The 16442-nt window shown below is 45.7% G+C and overlaps 1 protein-coding gene across 7 annotated transcripts in view; it reads right to left on the reverse strand.

Moving 5' to 3' along the window:
- Positions 1 to 16442, reverse strand: part of LOC108404558 (signal-regulatory protein beta-1-like) — a 196509-nt gene that overhangs the window by 85489 nt on the left and 94578 nt on the right. For 5 of the 7 annotated variants that reach the window (XM_073236829.1, XM_073236834.1, XM_073236833.1 and 2 more), the window contains one exon: positions 12904 to 13263. In XM_073236829.1, the coding sequence (XP_073092930.1) occupies positions 12904 to 13263 (360 nt within the window). The other 2 variants (XR_012131502.1, XR_012131501.1) reach the window with 2 other exon arrangements.

Here is a 16442-nt window from a genome sequence, read left to right on the forward strand (position 1 = left end):
GTCTCTTCCATAAATGGTCTTCGGAGAACTGGACTTGGACCAGTACTTTACATCATACACACAAATCAGCACAAAATGGATTAAATATTTGAATGTAACACCATAAAACTCCTAGAAGAAAACACAGCAGTAAGTTATTTGACACTGGTAATAACAGTTTCTTTTTGGATCTGACGGCAGAGGCAACAGAAACAAAACCAAAAATAAGTAAATGGGTCTGTATCAAACTAAAACCCTGCACAGTCAAGGAAATAATCAACAAGAGGAAGGCAACCTACTGAGTGGGAGAAGTGATTTGCCAATCAAATAACTGATAAGGAGTTACTATCCAAGTATATAAAGAACTCCCAAAGCTCAATAACAACAAGAAAAAAAATCCAATTTAAAAATGGACAGAGCAAATGAATACATATTCTTTCCAAAGAAGACATATGGATGGCCAGTAGGTACATGAAAATTTGCTTAACTTCACTCATCATCAGGGAAATGCGAATGAAAACGACAGTGAGATACCACCTCACATCTGCTACAATGGCTGTCATCAAAAAGACAAGAACTGACAAGAATACAGAGAAAAGGGAACATTTGTACACTGTTGGTGGGAATGTAAATTGGTGCACACGCTGTGGAAACAACATGGAGATACCTCAAGAAACTAAAATAGAACCGCCATGTGACCCAGCAATTCCACTTCTAAGTCTATCACCAAAGGGAACAAAATCATTTCCTGAGGAAATCTGTGCTTCCGGGATCACTGCAGCATTATTTACAATAGCCAAGACATGGGAGCAGACTAAGTGTCCACTGGTAGATCAATGTAAAAATAAAATGTGGTTTCACATGCACACACACACATACGCATGCACACACACACAATCAGATAGTATTCAACATAAAAAAAGGAAATCCTGCCATTTGCAACAAGGATGGGCCATGACAGCATTACACTAGGTGAGGTAAGTCAGAGACAAGTACTTATGATCTAAATTATATGTGGAAACTAAAAATCCAATCTCACGGATACAGAGACTATATGAGTGGTTGCCAGAGACAGGGATGGAGGGTGGGGAAAATAAGTGAAGGTGGTCAAAGGATACAGACTTCCAGTTATAAGATAGGAAGTTCTAGGGTGTAATGCACAGCATAGTGACTATAGTTAACAACATCCTATGTGCATTTGAAAGTTCCTGAGAACACATCTTACTAATACTAATAGAAAGCTCTCATCACAAGAAAAACTGTGTGGCTGTGTGAGGTGATGGATGTCAACTAAATGTTGGGGACGGCCTTTGTCTTCTCACATGTTTGCAGGCAGAATGGGAAAGCACCTTCCCCCATGTCTGAATGCAGCATGGGAAAGCACAAGCTTGAGAACAGCCGGTGCAGTCCTTGGAAGTTATCTGCCCACAAAAACATATCTTGTCCTCGAAGATGAGCTAAGACTCCTCACTCTTAAAATAGGGAGACCTTGAGGATGTGTGAAAACACTGCCCCTGCTTCTGGCCTGCCTCCCCTGAGAAGGGAAAGATGAGTATAGCACTTGGCTGAGGTCCGAGAAAGGCAGTATTAAAATAAAGGCGCTGTGCCACATCGGGGCTGCAGCCATTGTCTTTCTGTCTGTGTTGTCTGTGTTTTTTGTTCTCTCACTTCACCCAAAGAAGATGAGTGGCACATTACATCAGGCGCCCAAACGTGGGGCGTCCTCTCAGAGTGAGTTGTACATATATTCAGCTCCACGCCTCCCTTCAGACTGTTCAACTTCGACGGCAGGCCCTGTCAACCCAGTAAGTTACGATTTGAACATCTGCCATAAATGAACCAGCCCAGACAATCAGCCTTGTGTGTTAAGGTTTTGTGGTCATCTAACTTAAACCTTTATAAAATCTTAGGAGGCTGATATCAACACACTATTCTATGGATGAATAAACTCAGTCTCTGAGTGGCTCAGTTGCCTAAGTTTACAAAGGTATATCAATGTAACTAAATTTGAAGATAGCTTTTTCTGACTTTATATTATAACAAGAGCATTGCGGATGACCATCTCAGCATCACCAGTAAGCAAGGATATAAGCTGAACTCCCTCTCGGGAATTTTCAGGAGGGTAGAACTACAAGACTGCTGTTTCCTCTGAACTAAAAGCTCTTTCAGGATGACCACATCTAATGAGGCTGTGTCCAGAAAGCACTGATTATTTAAGGAGTCATGGACCCTTAAGCTGGGCAGGACTTCAATGATAAGCAAGTCTCCGCTGCTCCCCGTGCCGGCTGAAATCCTCTCAGGCATCAGAGGTGACCAGGTGACACAGGGAGAGATGTGAGCTTCCTGGGCTCCAGATGGGCTGGCTGTGCTGTGGGCTGCGGGCGACAGTATTTGGTTGGTTCAGGTGGGAGGCTGGGCCTCCTGCTGCACCTTACAGTTGAGCACATGCTCAGACCTCCGCACAGACCCATTCACCAACTGCAGGTTCCCAGGCTGAAGGTCCAATCGATATTCTGCCTGGGCATGGGTGGCTCAGCAACCGTGAACATATGGCAGTTTTCCAGCCAGGTGAGATGCACGCTCTGTGGGTAGAATCACTGCACATGTCAAGTAATGGCCACCAAGTCCGAGGAGTGGGAAAACCGAGACACGCTCTCTGCAAGGGCACCTGACCCAGCCCAGAGGAAACAGACAGCTGTTTGTAGGAAATCCACTCTGGGAAGCCGAGAGTATGGATGGGGTCCATCTTACCAGGGCCTCCCCAGGGAGGATGTAGGTGTTGGTTAGCAGATGTCTGCATAAGGAAGTGCACGACTGGTGAGTGTGAATGTGGAGGGCTCTCCGGCTGGGATGGAAGGATGCCTGGGTGGCCGAGTGCAGGGGTTGATGGAGGCCGTCCTAGTCTTTCCTTCCTTTTCCACGTTGGCCATCTTGTCCCAGGATGCAACACGGAGGAAACCTGAGGACATTGAGCTAAGTGAAAAAAGCCAGACACAAAAGCACAAATATTCTACAGCTCTACTTACAGGAGAAATTCAGGAGCAGTCACCCTCACAGAGACGGACAGCAGAACTGTGGTTAGCAGATGCTGCAGGCAGAGGGAATGGGAATTCTTCAAAGGGTATCCACTTTCAGTTGTACAAGATTAGAATGTTCTGGGATCTATTTCAGAATGATGCGAATGTAATTAACAGTCCTGAACTGCACACTTAAATACAGTTCTTCTTATTAAAAAACAAAAGGAGCACTGGAAAGGGAGAGAGAGGTTCACTTTCACTAAACTCACTGAACTGGGCCTATGACCGGTGCATATCTCATTGCAAATGTTCTCATGTGTGACAGCATTTGGACTGTAACTCTCTGTCACTGGAACATATGACTTGGTGGCAAAGTTCTGCAGAAGAACCCTGGAGCCTTTTCCTGTCTCAACTCTGTGAGCCTACCTGTATCTATGTAAAAGAACCTCCTAGCTGGGCATGGCCGAACTGGCCTCGGTCAGTTGGAAACAGTAGGGTATGTTCCCAGTTTGTAGTTTAGTACCTGCATGTTTTATTAATTACAGGAAAAAGAAACAACTCTTATTTGCTTTATCATTTCATAGCAGAATATTAAGGAATAATACCAAAGATGGACAAAAAGGTACAATCTTTTGAATGCCATGGGTTTAGCTTTCTTTGTACAGTTTTACTGAGATATTATTGACATATAACATTGGATTAATTTATAACACATGTACAATGTAATGATATGATGTATGTAAATATTACACATGATCACTACAATAAGTTTAGTTGACATCCATTACCTCACACAGTCACAAGGTTTTTCTTGTGATGTGGGCTTTCTATAAGTATTAGTAAGATGTGTTCTCAGGAGCTTTCAAATGCACACACAGTGTTGTTAACTAGTCACTAGGCTGTGCATTACACCCTAGAACTTACTTTCTTATAACTGGAAGTCTGTATCCTTTGACCACCTTCACTTATTTTCCCCACCCTCCATCCCCCGTCTCTGTCAACCACTCATATAGTCTCTGTATCCATAAGATTGGATTTTTAGTTTCCACATATAATTTAGATCATAAGTACTTGTCTCTGACTTACCTCACCTAGTGTAATGCTGTCATGGCCCATCCTTGTTGCAAATGGCAGGATTTCCTTTTTTCATGTTGAATAGTATCTGATTGTGTGTGTCTGTGTGTGTGTGTAACCACATTTTCCTTTTACATTGGTCTACCTGCGGATACTTGGACTGCTCCCATGTCTTGGCTATTGTAAATAATGCTGCAGTGATCCCGGAAGCACAGATTTCCTCAGGAAGTGATTTTGTTCCCTTTGGTGACAGACTTAGAAGTGGAATTGCTGGGTCACATGGCGGTTCTATTTTAATTTCTTGAGGTATCTCCATGTTGTTTCCACAGGGTGTGCACCAGTTTACATTCCCACCAACAGTGTACAAATGTTCCCTTTTCTCTGTATTCTTGTCAGTTCTTGTCTTTTTGATGACAGCCATTGTAGCAGATGTAAGGTGGTATCCCACTGTGGTTTTCATTCACATTTCCCTGATGATGAGTGAAGTTATGCAAATTTTCATGTACCTGTTGGCCATCCATATGTCTTCTTTAGAAAGACTACATATTCATTTGCTCTGTCCATTTTTTTTTTTTGAGAGGGCATTATTTATTGATAAAATGGTTAACAACAATAAAATTCAGTATGGGGGGGTCAATGCTCAATGTACAATCATTAATCCATCTCAAGCCTAATTCTCGTCAGTGTCTAATCTTCTGAAGCATAACGAACAAGTTCTTACATGGTGAACGAATTCTTACATAGTGAATAAATTCTTACATGGTGAACAGTACAAGGGCAGTCATCACAGAAACTTTCGGTTTTGATCATGCAATATGACCTGTAAACAATCAGGTCAAATATGAATATTCGTTTGTTTTTTGTACTTGATTTATATGTGGATCCCACATTTCTCCCTTTATTATTATTATTATTTTTATTTTTAATAAAATGCTGAAGTGGTAGGTAGATGCAAGATAAAGGTAGAAAACATAGTTTAGTGCTGTAAGAGGGCAAATGTAGATGATCAGATGATCAGGTGTGTGCCTATGGACTAAGTATTAATCCAGGCTAGACAAGGGCAGCAAAACATCCACGGATGCAGAAGATTTCTCTCAAAGCAGGGGGGGTGAGGTTCTGAGCCTCACCTCTGTTGATCCCCAATTTCTCACCTGATGGCCCCCCTGTGACTGTGCCTGTCTTAGGTTGTTCCTCCCTTGAGGAATCTTACCCGTCTCTGGCTAACCAGTCATCTTCCGGGGCCATACAGGGAAATGTAAAGTTGGTAAGTGAGAGAGAAGCCATATTGTTTGAAAAGGTTAGCTTTTTACTTCTTTGCTGCTCTGTCCATTTTTAAATTGGATTTTTTTTCTTGTTTTTATTGAGCTTTGGGAGTTCTTTATATATTTGGATAGTAATTCCTTATCAGTTATTTGATTGGCAAATTACTTCTCCCACTCAGTAGCTTGCCTTCCTCTCTTGTTGATTATTTCCTTCACTGTGCAGAGTTTTAGTTTGATAAAGTCCCATTTACTTATTTTTGCTTTTGTTTCCCTTGCCTCTGTTAATACCAGTGTCAAAGAGCTTACCGCTATGTTTTCTTCTAGGAGTTTTATGGTTTCAGGTCTTACATTCAAATATTTAATCCATTTTGTGCTGATTTGTGTGTATGATGTAAAGTACTGGTCCAAGCCCAGTTTTCCCAAGACCATTTATGGAAGAGACTGTCCTTTCCCATGTATATTCTTGCCTCCTTTGCTGTCAGTGTATTGAGCGCATGCGTGTGGGTCAGGTTCTCCTCTGTTCCACTGATCAATGTACCTGTTTGTTTACTGTAGGTTTGTAGTATCGTGTGAAATCAGGCAGTGTAATGCCTCCAGCTTTGTTCTTCTTTCTCAAGATTGTTTTGCAGTTTAGGGTCCTTTGTGGATTCCTACAAATTGCAGAATTTAGAACAAGGTGGTGGGAGGAGACTTGTTGGCCACCAGAGCGAGGCAATCAAGGTGCACGTCCCAGGACGGCAACAAAAGCCGGGGTGCCAGACATGTGCAGGAGCTCCTTGCAAGGCAAAGCTGGAGCCTGCAGAGGGCACAGGGTGTGTGTGTACAGGCCCTGTTGGCCTCCCTGGTCTCCAGATAGGACTGTTGCCCCTAAGTTGTATTAAATCAGGAGTCTGACCCTCTGGCTCCCTCATATGGGATGTGTAAACAGGCCTCTTTCAGGCCAAGCCTGGGAGGTGGGCCTTGTCTCTGCTGCCTCCAAGCTGAGCCCTGGGTTTGTAGCTAAGGGATGACCTGACGTGCTGCTAAGAACTGCTTTTTGGTTCTGGTCTGTGGGTCTCAGGGACACAGCCCCACCAGCTCTCACAGATGCCTGGTTTGGAGGAGCATCCCTCAGCAGGGAGTCCTAAAAGTTGAGGGACTAGATGCTGCATCCAAACCCTTCGTGTGTCAAGGAGAAGCGGGGAGGGGTGCGGCCCCTCTTGGCTGAATGTTGCTGTGCCGGGGGCAGGGTTCGCTGCCAGATTCTCTCTCAGTCTGGGTTTCCTCTTGTTCATCCAATATGAAGGAGTCGCTCAGCTAGCTTTGGGGTTTCTTCCAAGGGAACTGCTCCATTTGTAGCTGTATGTTCCCAGCTGGGGAGGCGAGTTCAGGAGGCTCCCAGTTTGCCATTGTGAGCCAAACCTGATGAATGCTTCTAAAAAGCTTATTTTTCTCAACTCATGATATTATAGTTGCCCTATTTATGGTCTGCAGAGTGTGCCAAATATTGAAAAAAACATCACATTTGCTGTGTGTAAAGGGATTCTTGAACAAAGGTGCCAGTCTCCAAGGGGGAAAGTTGTTTCTTAAAATGGTTGGTAACATTATCGGGAAACAAGGCCCTGGGGAAAACTATCACCATCGCAGGGCTGCAGAGCTTAAATGCTACAAACTCATCAATAAATTAAGTAAAGAAAGTACTTCTTTCTTTACGTCTTTAAGAAAAGTAAGTACTTCGCTGACTATGTTCCAGAACCTGTGTGCTTTCACAGAAGGCTCCCTCATTTAGTGTCACCAGAATCCTTTGAGGCAGCATTATTCCCATTTTACCGAGCAGAGAATAGGTTCATCGACTTTGAGTGAGTTGGTCAAGGTCATAAAGCCAGAATGTGTTTTCTAATCACTCATCCAGGACTCTGTCTGCAAGATCTCAGAGGGGAAACCTGTAAGCTCTGTGTCATCTAAGGGATGGGGGGCATGTCCCCCCTCAGGATCTGATGGGTCACAGGAGTGTTATCGTCTCCTGTGGATCATTTGGTCAAGAGATTCCTGAACTTGCACATTGTGGTCAACACCATTTTTCAAACATATTTACATAGTTAATTTTCTCCAGGAAATGTATTTTCAAAAAGCCTCACACTTTCTGTAAGTATCATTTTACAGAAGAAATATATTTTAATATCAGGCAAATAGAAAGGAAATAATCCACTCAACACATATTTATTGAATGTCTATTTTTAAAATCCCCTAAAGTCTCTAGAAATGGTCCTCAAGGTATATAGTAACTGAAAAAACATTGATGGGAGACAGTTTACTAAAGGTAGTACAGAAAAGTGAGCGTGTGTGGCATTTGGGTGAGGACACGCACCCTGACCCCCTCGCCAGCTCCGCAGGGCTAACTCTGCTCCAGACGGTGCCGCCGGGGACACAGGACTCCGTTTCCCAGCTCCCAGCTCAAATATCCTCCAGGAATTCTCACCTCAGCGATGTTACTGCACCTCAGCTACATAATATCTCTAAAGGACAACCAAAACGATGGGAAAAAGTCATATTTATTATTGAATCAAAGCCACAATTTCGAGGCGAGCTTGCTGTACCCAATGCTACCGCTGTGGGCACAGCATAGCTTTCCCCTCCCCCAGATCCCATGCCCATGACAACGGGTGAAGGGCCTGAATGCGCAGCAGCACTGCCCCTTCCTTGTCCTCACTGTCCCTGCCCATCACACTGAAGTCCTGAGGGTGGGGTAATGAGGAGCTGGTAACTTCGGATTCTGTGTGTGTGTGTTTCTGAGAGGAGCAGGAATGGGGCCCCAGCCCTGGGAACACTGGGGTCTCTGAGAAGGAGCAGGAGCTGCGGGCAGGCAGGGCTTCCAGGTGGGTGGCACTGGGAGGAGAATCTGTGGAGGCCTCTGTCTGTTCCTTGTCTTTGGCTGGGCCCCTCAGGGCAGGAAGGGGGCAGGAGGCATGGAGGGCAGCAGGCAGCAGGTGGGGAAGGAAGGCGCTGTGGGAAACATGATTCCATTTAGTTTTGTGCTCATCATTCAAGAAATGTCCCTGGGCTGTCCCCCTCCTGGAAGCCTGTCCTGAGAGGACAGGAGGCCCTGAGACGGGACTCTGCCCCTCAGCCTTCCTCCCACGGTGCCCCTCAGCCTTCCTATCCTTCACTGAGTCACAAGGAGGCTCACAGTGGGCACAGCTCTCAGGGCAGCTGATACACGTCTCTCAGCATTTCTCTCAAATGTGGACGCCTTTGCCCCATGGAGCCCCACTGTTCACAAAACGTAGAGATGGTCTCCAAGGGGACCACACCCCTGGCCACCCGTCATGCAGCCCCCTCTGCCCAGAAGCCCTGGGACTCTGTGGACCCCTATGAAATCCTTGATTCTTCTCCCCTACAGGCCTCCACTCCTGGGAGCTGGGAACCTCTGAGAGGGATCCCCGAGGCCCCTGAGGTACTGAGGGAGGTAGGTCACCTTCCCTTAACACCACGAGGTCACTGACCCTGTGTGACCTTGGGTTGACCCTCCTGTGACCCTGCCCATTCTGGGACAGACCTTGGCCTGACCTCCTTGTCCCCAACTTACAGTCAGGCCCTCCTCATCTTGTGCACGTAGATGGCAAAGACCCCGATCGCCAGCAGCACCTTGTGGCCGAGGAGGAGAGCCACCAGGAGCCGAGGAGGTGGCTCTGGGCCTGGAAATCAAGGGACAGGAGGAGGCATTAGAAGGGCTCAATATGTCTATTCCAGGGGCTTCCACTTACTCCATCTGAGACTGCCTGGGCCCATCAATGCTTTCAAACTCTTGTACCCTATTATGGGCCCAGGCTAGAGGCAGAAATGAGGGTGAGAGATCCCTTGCACTCACCCTTTCTCAGGCTTTCAGGCTTGTCCAGTGACCTGGAAGTGTGGTGCCTGCTTACTACCTTTGTCCTCCACCCCTATAGGGACAGTAGTGCTATAGCCTCATTTGACAAGGAAATTGAGTTCCAAAGAGTTTAGGGAGGGTCGCAATATTCATGGGATTTAAACCAAGGAACTCCATCACTGTTGCCCCCTAGGTAGAGTCCACAGTCTTGTCTTTTGGTGCAAGACAAGTCCAGCCTCTCAGGATCATGGGACACTTGAGTGGAATAAGGGCAGGTTTCACGGCTGTAGAGCTGCAAGGCCACCCTGCTTCACATGCACCAGGGGCAGGGCCGCACGATCCAAGTGCTCAGGAGCTGAGGGTAGCTCATCTCAGGGTGGCCTGACTCTCATGTGGCTGGAGAACACCCTAGTGAATCAAGGAAACGGGGTCTCCTGCTTAGGAGAGGTTTGATAAACCATCCAGCCCACCTCTCCAAGGCAGACATCAGCTGAAACCTTTCTGTTGAACACACAAAGTCAGACCTGGCAAAGCACACTTTTTGATACTTTGCATTTTTACAATGAGCAGTTTTTGCTCTTAAAATTAAGTAACTAAACATAATGAATTAATTTTCTGTGAATAAAATATTCCTTAGGAAGGAGTGGAGACCTCACCATTTTTTGCTCCTGGGGGCACCGGAGGAAGCAGTTCTCAGCCGAGTGGCTCCCTGGTCCACATCAGAGCACTGGCTGAGCTGGGAGTACACAGGCTCAGCCCCTCCTGCCCATTTAAGGAACTCTGCTACCTCCTGGCTCTGCAGCTCGGTGGGGACAAACTGGTCGTGCTGCACTGTATTCAGTCCTGCTTCCTTCACTCCTCTGGCATGTTGAACCTGGCAGCGTGCACAATCAACTCCCCACATTCTATACCATTTCAGAGTCTATTTCCAGAGAAACTGACCTAACTAGTTTGTCTGGGAGTGCTCTGGAAGGCAAACTCTAAAATGCAAAGTTGGGATCTCTCATCTGCTGGCTGGCCATCAGGACCCCAGCCTGGTGGGGACGGAGCAGAGACAGGGTCAGCTGGTTCTTTTGCTTCAGTGCCACTCTGACCCCAGGAGGGGCTCCAGCCACAGGCATAGGAGGGCTCAGAGAGGAGGGACAGGAGGCCCAGGGCTGGGCCCCTGAGGCCTGGAGGCAGCTCAGCACCAGGAGGGCCTAGGTTCCCCTTCCCGGCCTCCCCAGGGACAGACGGAGAACTGGGTGCCACATTAGAAAAAGTAACCTTCTCAATCAGGCATCTCAGTTCCCACCCAAAGACACAAAGAAAAGAGGAGCAAAAAGAAACCCAAAGCAAGCAGAAGGGAGGAAATACTAAAGAAAAGAGAAAAATCATCGAAATTGAAACAGAGAACAACAGTGAAATTCACTGAAAACAAAAAGAGGGCTCTTTCAAAAGATCGGAAAAATTGAAGAATGTCTAGCAAGACAAGGAGAATAAAGGAGAAATGACACATATACAATCTCAAAGATGAAAAGGGGGATATCACTACAGATCCTACGGACGGCAAAAGGATAAAAGGGAATATTATGAATAATTCCAGGGAAGAAATTTGGCAAGTTAGAGAAAATGGACCAAATTTCTCAAAATGCACGTTCTATGGCTATTCAGTTGATATAAAATGAATAATTTGAATACCATTAAACTATTCAGATTCTTTTTCAAATCCCTAAAGGAATTCTGAGGCCCAGATGGTTTCACAGGAAAATTCCAACAAGCATTTACAAATGAATTAAAACCAGTTTTGGTGTACGATAACAGCTATAAAATAAATTAGGGAAACATTGATATATATACTCCATTAAAGATCATATTAGGGGATTACATGTATCCATCCCCTCATTCATCCTGGCAGCTGCTCTGTGAGGTTGGGACAGTCATGGACAGATGAGGACCCCAAGGCCCAGTGTGGAGACTGGTCAGAGGTCACAGAGTTGGAAGCAGCAGGGCTGGGATGGGAGTCCAGGCAGTGGGGCTTGGCCCAGGCTCCCAACCAAGGGCACTGATGCCCAGAAAGACCCAACTACCACCATTTCCAGGGCTTCTGTACATGCTATCCAGTCCCTCCCCATCCCCCACCACCGGCCCCCTGAAAAGCAGCTGTGACTATCACCACTTCACAGATGGGGAAACTGAGGCCTCAAGGGGATCAGACCTGCCCAGGGGCGCAGCTCTGGGTGAGAGCACCATTGCTCCCAGGGGGTCTGCTCCCAGGCCCTGCAACTCATAGGTTCCCACAAAGGGCTGGTGTGACTGCCCACTTCCTCCAATTGAGGAAATGGAGGCTCAGCAAAGGCAGCTGGGTCACGACCTTGAAGTAACACCTCCATCTGGGGACTCCTACTCTGTGCTGGGTGATTCAGACAGAGCACCCCAACTCTACCCAACTCTCTTAACAGGAGGCCATGGTATCCCCGTTTCACAGGTGAGAAAACCGAGGCTGTGAGAAGGGAGGGGCTGTCTCCTCACCCCACTGAGTTCCAGGGGGTGTCCTGGGCCCCTAAGTCTCATGTCCACAGCTGAGAAAGCGCCCCACCCTCAGGGCCGACACCTCCCTCCCCTTTCCCTCTGATCCTGACTTCAGCCATTACAGGGAGCAGTCACCTGCCAGTGCCCAGGCCAGGTGACCCTGTAGCAATAAGGGGGATGTGGGCCCCCAACCCTGAGTCTGGAACACGAGTTGTGCTCAGGGGGCCCAGCTCACCCCAGGAAATGCCTCCCTTCCTCACCCTCAGCCAGCGGAGCCACAGGGCTGCGCAGCTGGATGGGGCCCATGTGCTCCATCCACGCTCCCTGCCCAGAGCTGGCCCAGGCTGCTGGGGGAAGATTTCTGACCATCCTCAGGGTACTGAGCCACGCTTTCAGGAGCAGGGTCAGCACATCACAGAGCTGTGTGCCCCGGGGGTAAAGCCAGTTCCACCCTCCACACCCCCAACCCAGTATTTTTAAGGAAATGCCTTTGGCAGAAGAACAGGACAATAGAAGATTTCACGGGACAGGGTTAGTGCTTTCTCCACTTTGACGTATGACGCACCACATCTGTGCAGTGAGTAGGGCTGTTAGCAAATGCCCAACTCTGGCATCTCCCCACCCAGGGCATCAGCCTAAACAGGGAGTCTGTGCCTCTTAGGAATTTCTTCTCAGTGTGACATTTGTGAAGATGAAATAAACACACAGTGTCCCCCTGCCTGCCCAGCGGGATTCCTCCTCGGAGGGAGAAGGGAGGCTTCACGGGGAAGAGCCTGGCCTGCCCTGCTCACTGCTCCCCCCTAGTGCTCAGAGCAGGGCCTGGCACACAGCAGGAGCTCAGTAAGTGCTCTGGGAAGAGGAGCCTGGGCCCTGTGTATGTAGGGCTCCCTGGAGGCAGCGGGAGGCCTGCAAGTCACTGACGCTTCTGCTCCCTCAGCCCTGGACCAAAGGGCTGGACGGGACTGGAAAACACAAGGGGCTGTGGAGCCAGCAGACTGGGGACAGACTCCCCTCCGTGCACCAGCAGGGGGCCTTAGCAAACAACGGCCTCTCCAGGCCCCAGCCTCCCTGAGCTGTGCAAGGAGGGAAAGCAGCTCATGAATATGAACTCCCAGTGCCCAGCTGCTCCTCAGTGTTGCTCAAAGAATGGAGGGCGTTCCTACTGACGGGCTGCCCCACCCCAGGGCCCAGAGGAGGCCCACACTGGACTCACCGCTCACAGTGACCCGAGTGCCTGGGCCTGACTTAATTTCCACATTAGGCGTCCCTTTCTGGAACTTCACACAGTAGTAGACGCCGGTGTCCTCAGGGGTGATGTTACTGATGTGGATGGAGAAGTCCGTGTTGTCCCTCTTTGTAGCATCTGTGGCATTTGTTACTCGGGGGAAGTAGCCTCCTCCTCCCATGAAACTATAGATTAATTGGCGGCCTGGTCCAGTCCCCCTGAACCACTCGATGGGCCCCACGGGGAGCATGGAGGTCAGGGTGCAGTTCAGAGTGGCCGTCTGTCCGGCTGCAACCGACACTGACCTGTCAGGCTGAAACACCCTCAGCTCCTCTCCACCTGCTGCTCCTGGAGGGAAACCATTATTGGCTCATTTTTACATGATCCTGCATATTTTCTCAAATGTTTCTCAACAACAACACTCATGACTGAGCTCACACCATCAGTGGGCCTTGAGCTCAGCTGTCCATCACATGGAACTCTCAAAGGAGCCTGCATCGTGAGACCCTGTTACAAATGAGGAAACTGAGGCACAGAGTGGTTAAGTGGTATGGCAGAGAGTAGGTTTGAGTGCCTGAACCCTTTCTGGAACTGTTATACTTCCTAAATATTTCTGGCTGGCCACTTTCTGGCTTCAAGTTGTGGGCACTTTCTGGATTTTGCATTGGGTGGGACCTGGAGACTTCTCTAAGACTACTGAGTTGTGAGCAGGAGTGAAGGATGCATTTTTGTGGAACATGAATGTGACTGCAAGAACCTCTGTGGACTTACTTTCCTCTTCTCTGGAAATCCACAGCTTGGGATGGGCTCTGCTACGTCACCTGGGGGCCTGAGTGACATGAGTGGTGTGCAGTGTTCCTGGCACACAGTGAACATGGCATTTCAATAGGAAGAAAAACATTGTTTAAGTCCCTGGGATTTTCTTCTAATATAATCATGTTATAGGAGTTGCTGAATGCTGCTGTAACAAATCACACAAAATGTAGCAGCTTGAAGGAACAGAAAGTTACTATTGTCCCAGAGATGAGAAGACTGGTGTTATGGGGCTATGTCAAGGTGTCTGCTGAGCCCCATTTCTTCGGGAGGCTCTTTCCCTGCCTTTCCAATTCTAGGGACTGCCCACTTCCTCTTCTTAAGTTTCTCCCTTCCTCTCCCTCAAACCTTTCTTGCTGTTGTCACCTCTCGTCTATGAGTTTCCTGTCTCCTTATAAGGACCCTGGGATTATATTTGACCCGGTTTGATAATCTAGGTCATCTCCCCATTATCAGGGATCTTAATGTAGTTACTACTGAAAATCTTTTTTGCTGTACGAAGTAAAATATTCACAGTTTCTGGGTACTAGGATAGGGGGCTCTTAGAGGGGAACTTTGCTCTGCCTACTACTCACATCTCTCCTGGGTGTTGCAGAAACCACTTGCCATAATGAAAACCTAAGTATGTGGCATTGACATGCAGGTTGAATGACAGGGCAACTTACTGGAACCTGGAAGAGAGGATATTCCAGCAGTGCCCTGGTAAAATGATTTGTGAAATAAAACTTGAAATCAGTAACAGGAGAAATGGAGTATTCACAAATGTATAGAAATCAAACAGCAAACTCTGAAAAAAATCAGTAGATGAATAGGAAATCAGAAGGGAAGTTAGAGAATACCTTGGAAAAAATGAAAATGAAAAGACAACATACCAAACCTATGAGATGCAGTGAAAGCAATGCTAGAGGTACATTTATAGTTGTCAGTGCCTACATTTGTAAGAGGAAAGACCAGAAGTCAATAACTTAACTGTACACTTTAAGAAATTGGAAAGAGAATAAGAGAAAAATAACCCCTAAAGTGAAACCTAGCAAAAGGAAGGAAATAAAAATTAGTGCAGAGATAAAGAAAATATGAACAGAAAAACAATAGAGAAAATAAAAAACAAGAGTGTTTCTTATAAAAGTCAACACAATTATTAACCCACCTTTAGTTAAATTGACTAAGAAAAAAAGAGGGAAGACCCAAATAATGAAAATCAGAAATGAAAGAAATTACTAACAATTTTACAAAAATAAAAAGGATTGTTAAAAAGTATTATGAACAATGGTACACCAATAAATTGGACAACCTAGAAAAAGTGAACAGATTCCTAGAAACATAACATACCAACACTGAATTATGAAGAAATAGAAAATCTGAAATAGACCTATAACTAGTAAGAAGGTTGATTCAATAATCACAACTCTCCCACCAAACAATAATCTCAGAGTCATGTGGTTCACAGGTAAATTCTATTAAACATTTAAAGAAGAACTAACACTAATCCTCTTCCAACTCTTCCCAAAAATTTAAGAGGAAGGAAGACTTCCTAACTTATTCAGAGTCATTCTGTCACTCATTCTCAGGGTAGCATTATCCTGATACCAAAGCCAGACAAAGGTACCTCAGGAAAACTACAGACCAATATCTCTATGAAAAATGATGCAACAATCCTCAACAAAATACAATTAAACCAAATGTAACAGCTACTTAAAAGAACTACACACCATGACTGTGGGACCCACCCATCCTTACACCATATATAAAAATGAACTCAAAATGATCAAAGGTATAAATGCAAGAGCTAAAACTACACAATTCTGTGAAAAAACCATAAGTGAAGTTCTTCATGACATTGGATTTGGAAATGAGTTTCTCATATGGCACCAAAGTACAGGCAACAACAAAAAAAAACATTTATGAATTGGAGTTCACCAAAATTAGAGACTTTCATGCATCAGAGGACATTATCATGAGAGTGAAAAGACAGCTCACTGAATGGGAGAGAATATTTTCAAAGATTTGTCTCAGAAGGGGTTAATGTCTAAAGACATAAGAACATCTACAATTCAACAACAAAAGAACAAACAGCTCAATTAAAAAGTGGGCCAAGGGTTTAAATAGATGACATTTCTTCAAGAGGATACACAACAGGTCAGTAAGGACATGAAAATATGCTCAGTATGTCATTAGAAAAAAGCAAATCAATACCACTATGAGATCCCTTCAGATGGCAATTCCCAAAAACAAAACAAAGTAAGACAAAACTGAATAAAATAAAAAACAGAAAAGAAGTATTAGCAAAGATGTGGAGACACTGAAACCCTTGTGTGTTGCTGGTAGGAATATAAAATGCTGCAGCCACTGCAGAAAACAGTGGTTATTAAAAAGTTAAACACAGAATTTACCATGTGGTGCAACAATTGTACTCTTCAGTGTATACTCCCAAAATTAAAAGCAGGAACTCAAACATATGCTTCAACATCAATGTTTGTAGCAGTATTATTCACAATAGTAAAATGCAGTAGAAACAACCCAACCCAAATTTCCTTCAAAAGACAGATGAACAAAATGTGATATATACATATATACATACAAATATATATATGCACATATGTGATGTGATATATGTACATGTCTATCATATATGATGTGATATACCTATATATCTATCATCTATATTTATATCCATATCTATACCTATCTGTGATGGAATATTATTCATGACATTC

The sequence above is a fragment of the Manis javanica genome, chromosome 5 (genome assembly GCF_040802235.1).
Source record: "Manis javanica isolate MJ-LG chromosome 5, MJ_LKY, whole genome shotgun sequence".
Lineage (NCBI taxonomy): Eukaryota > Metazoa > Chordata > Mammalia > Pholidota > Manidae > Manis > Manis javanica.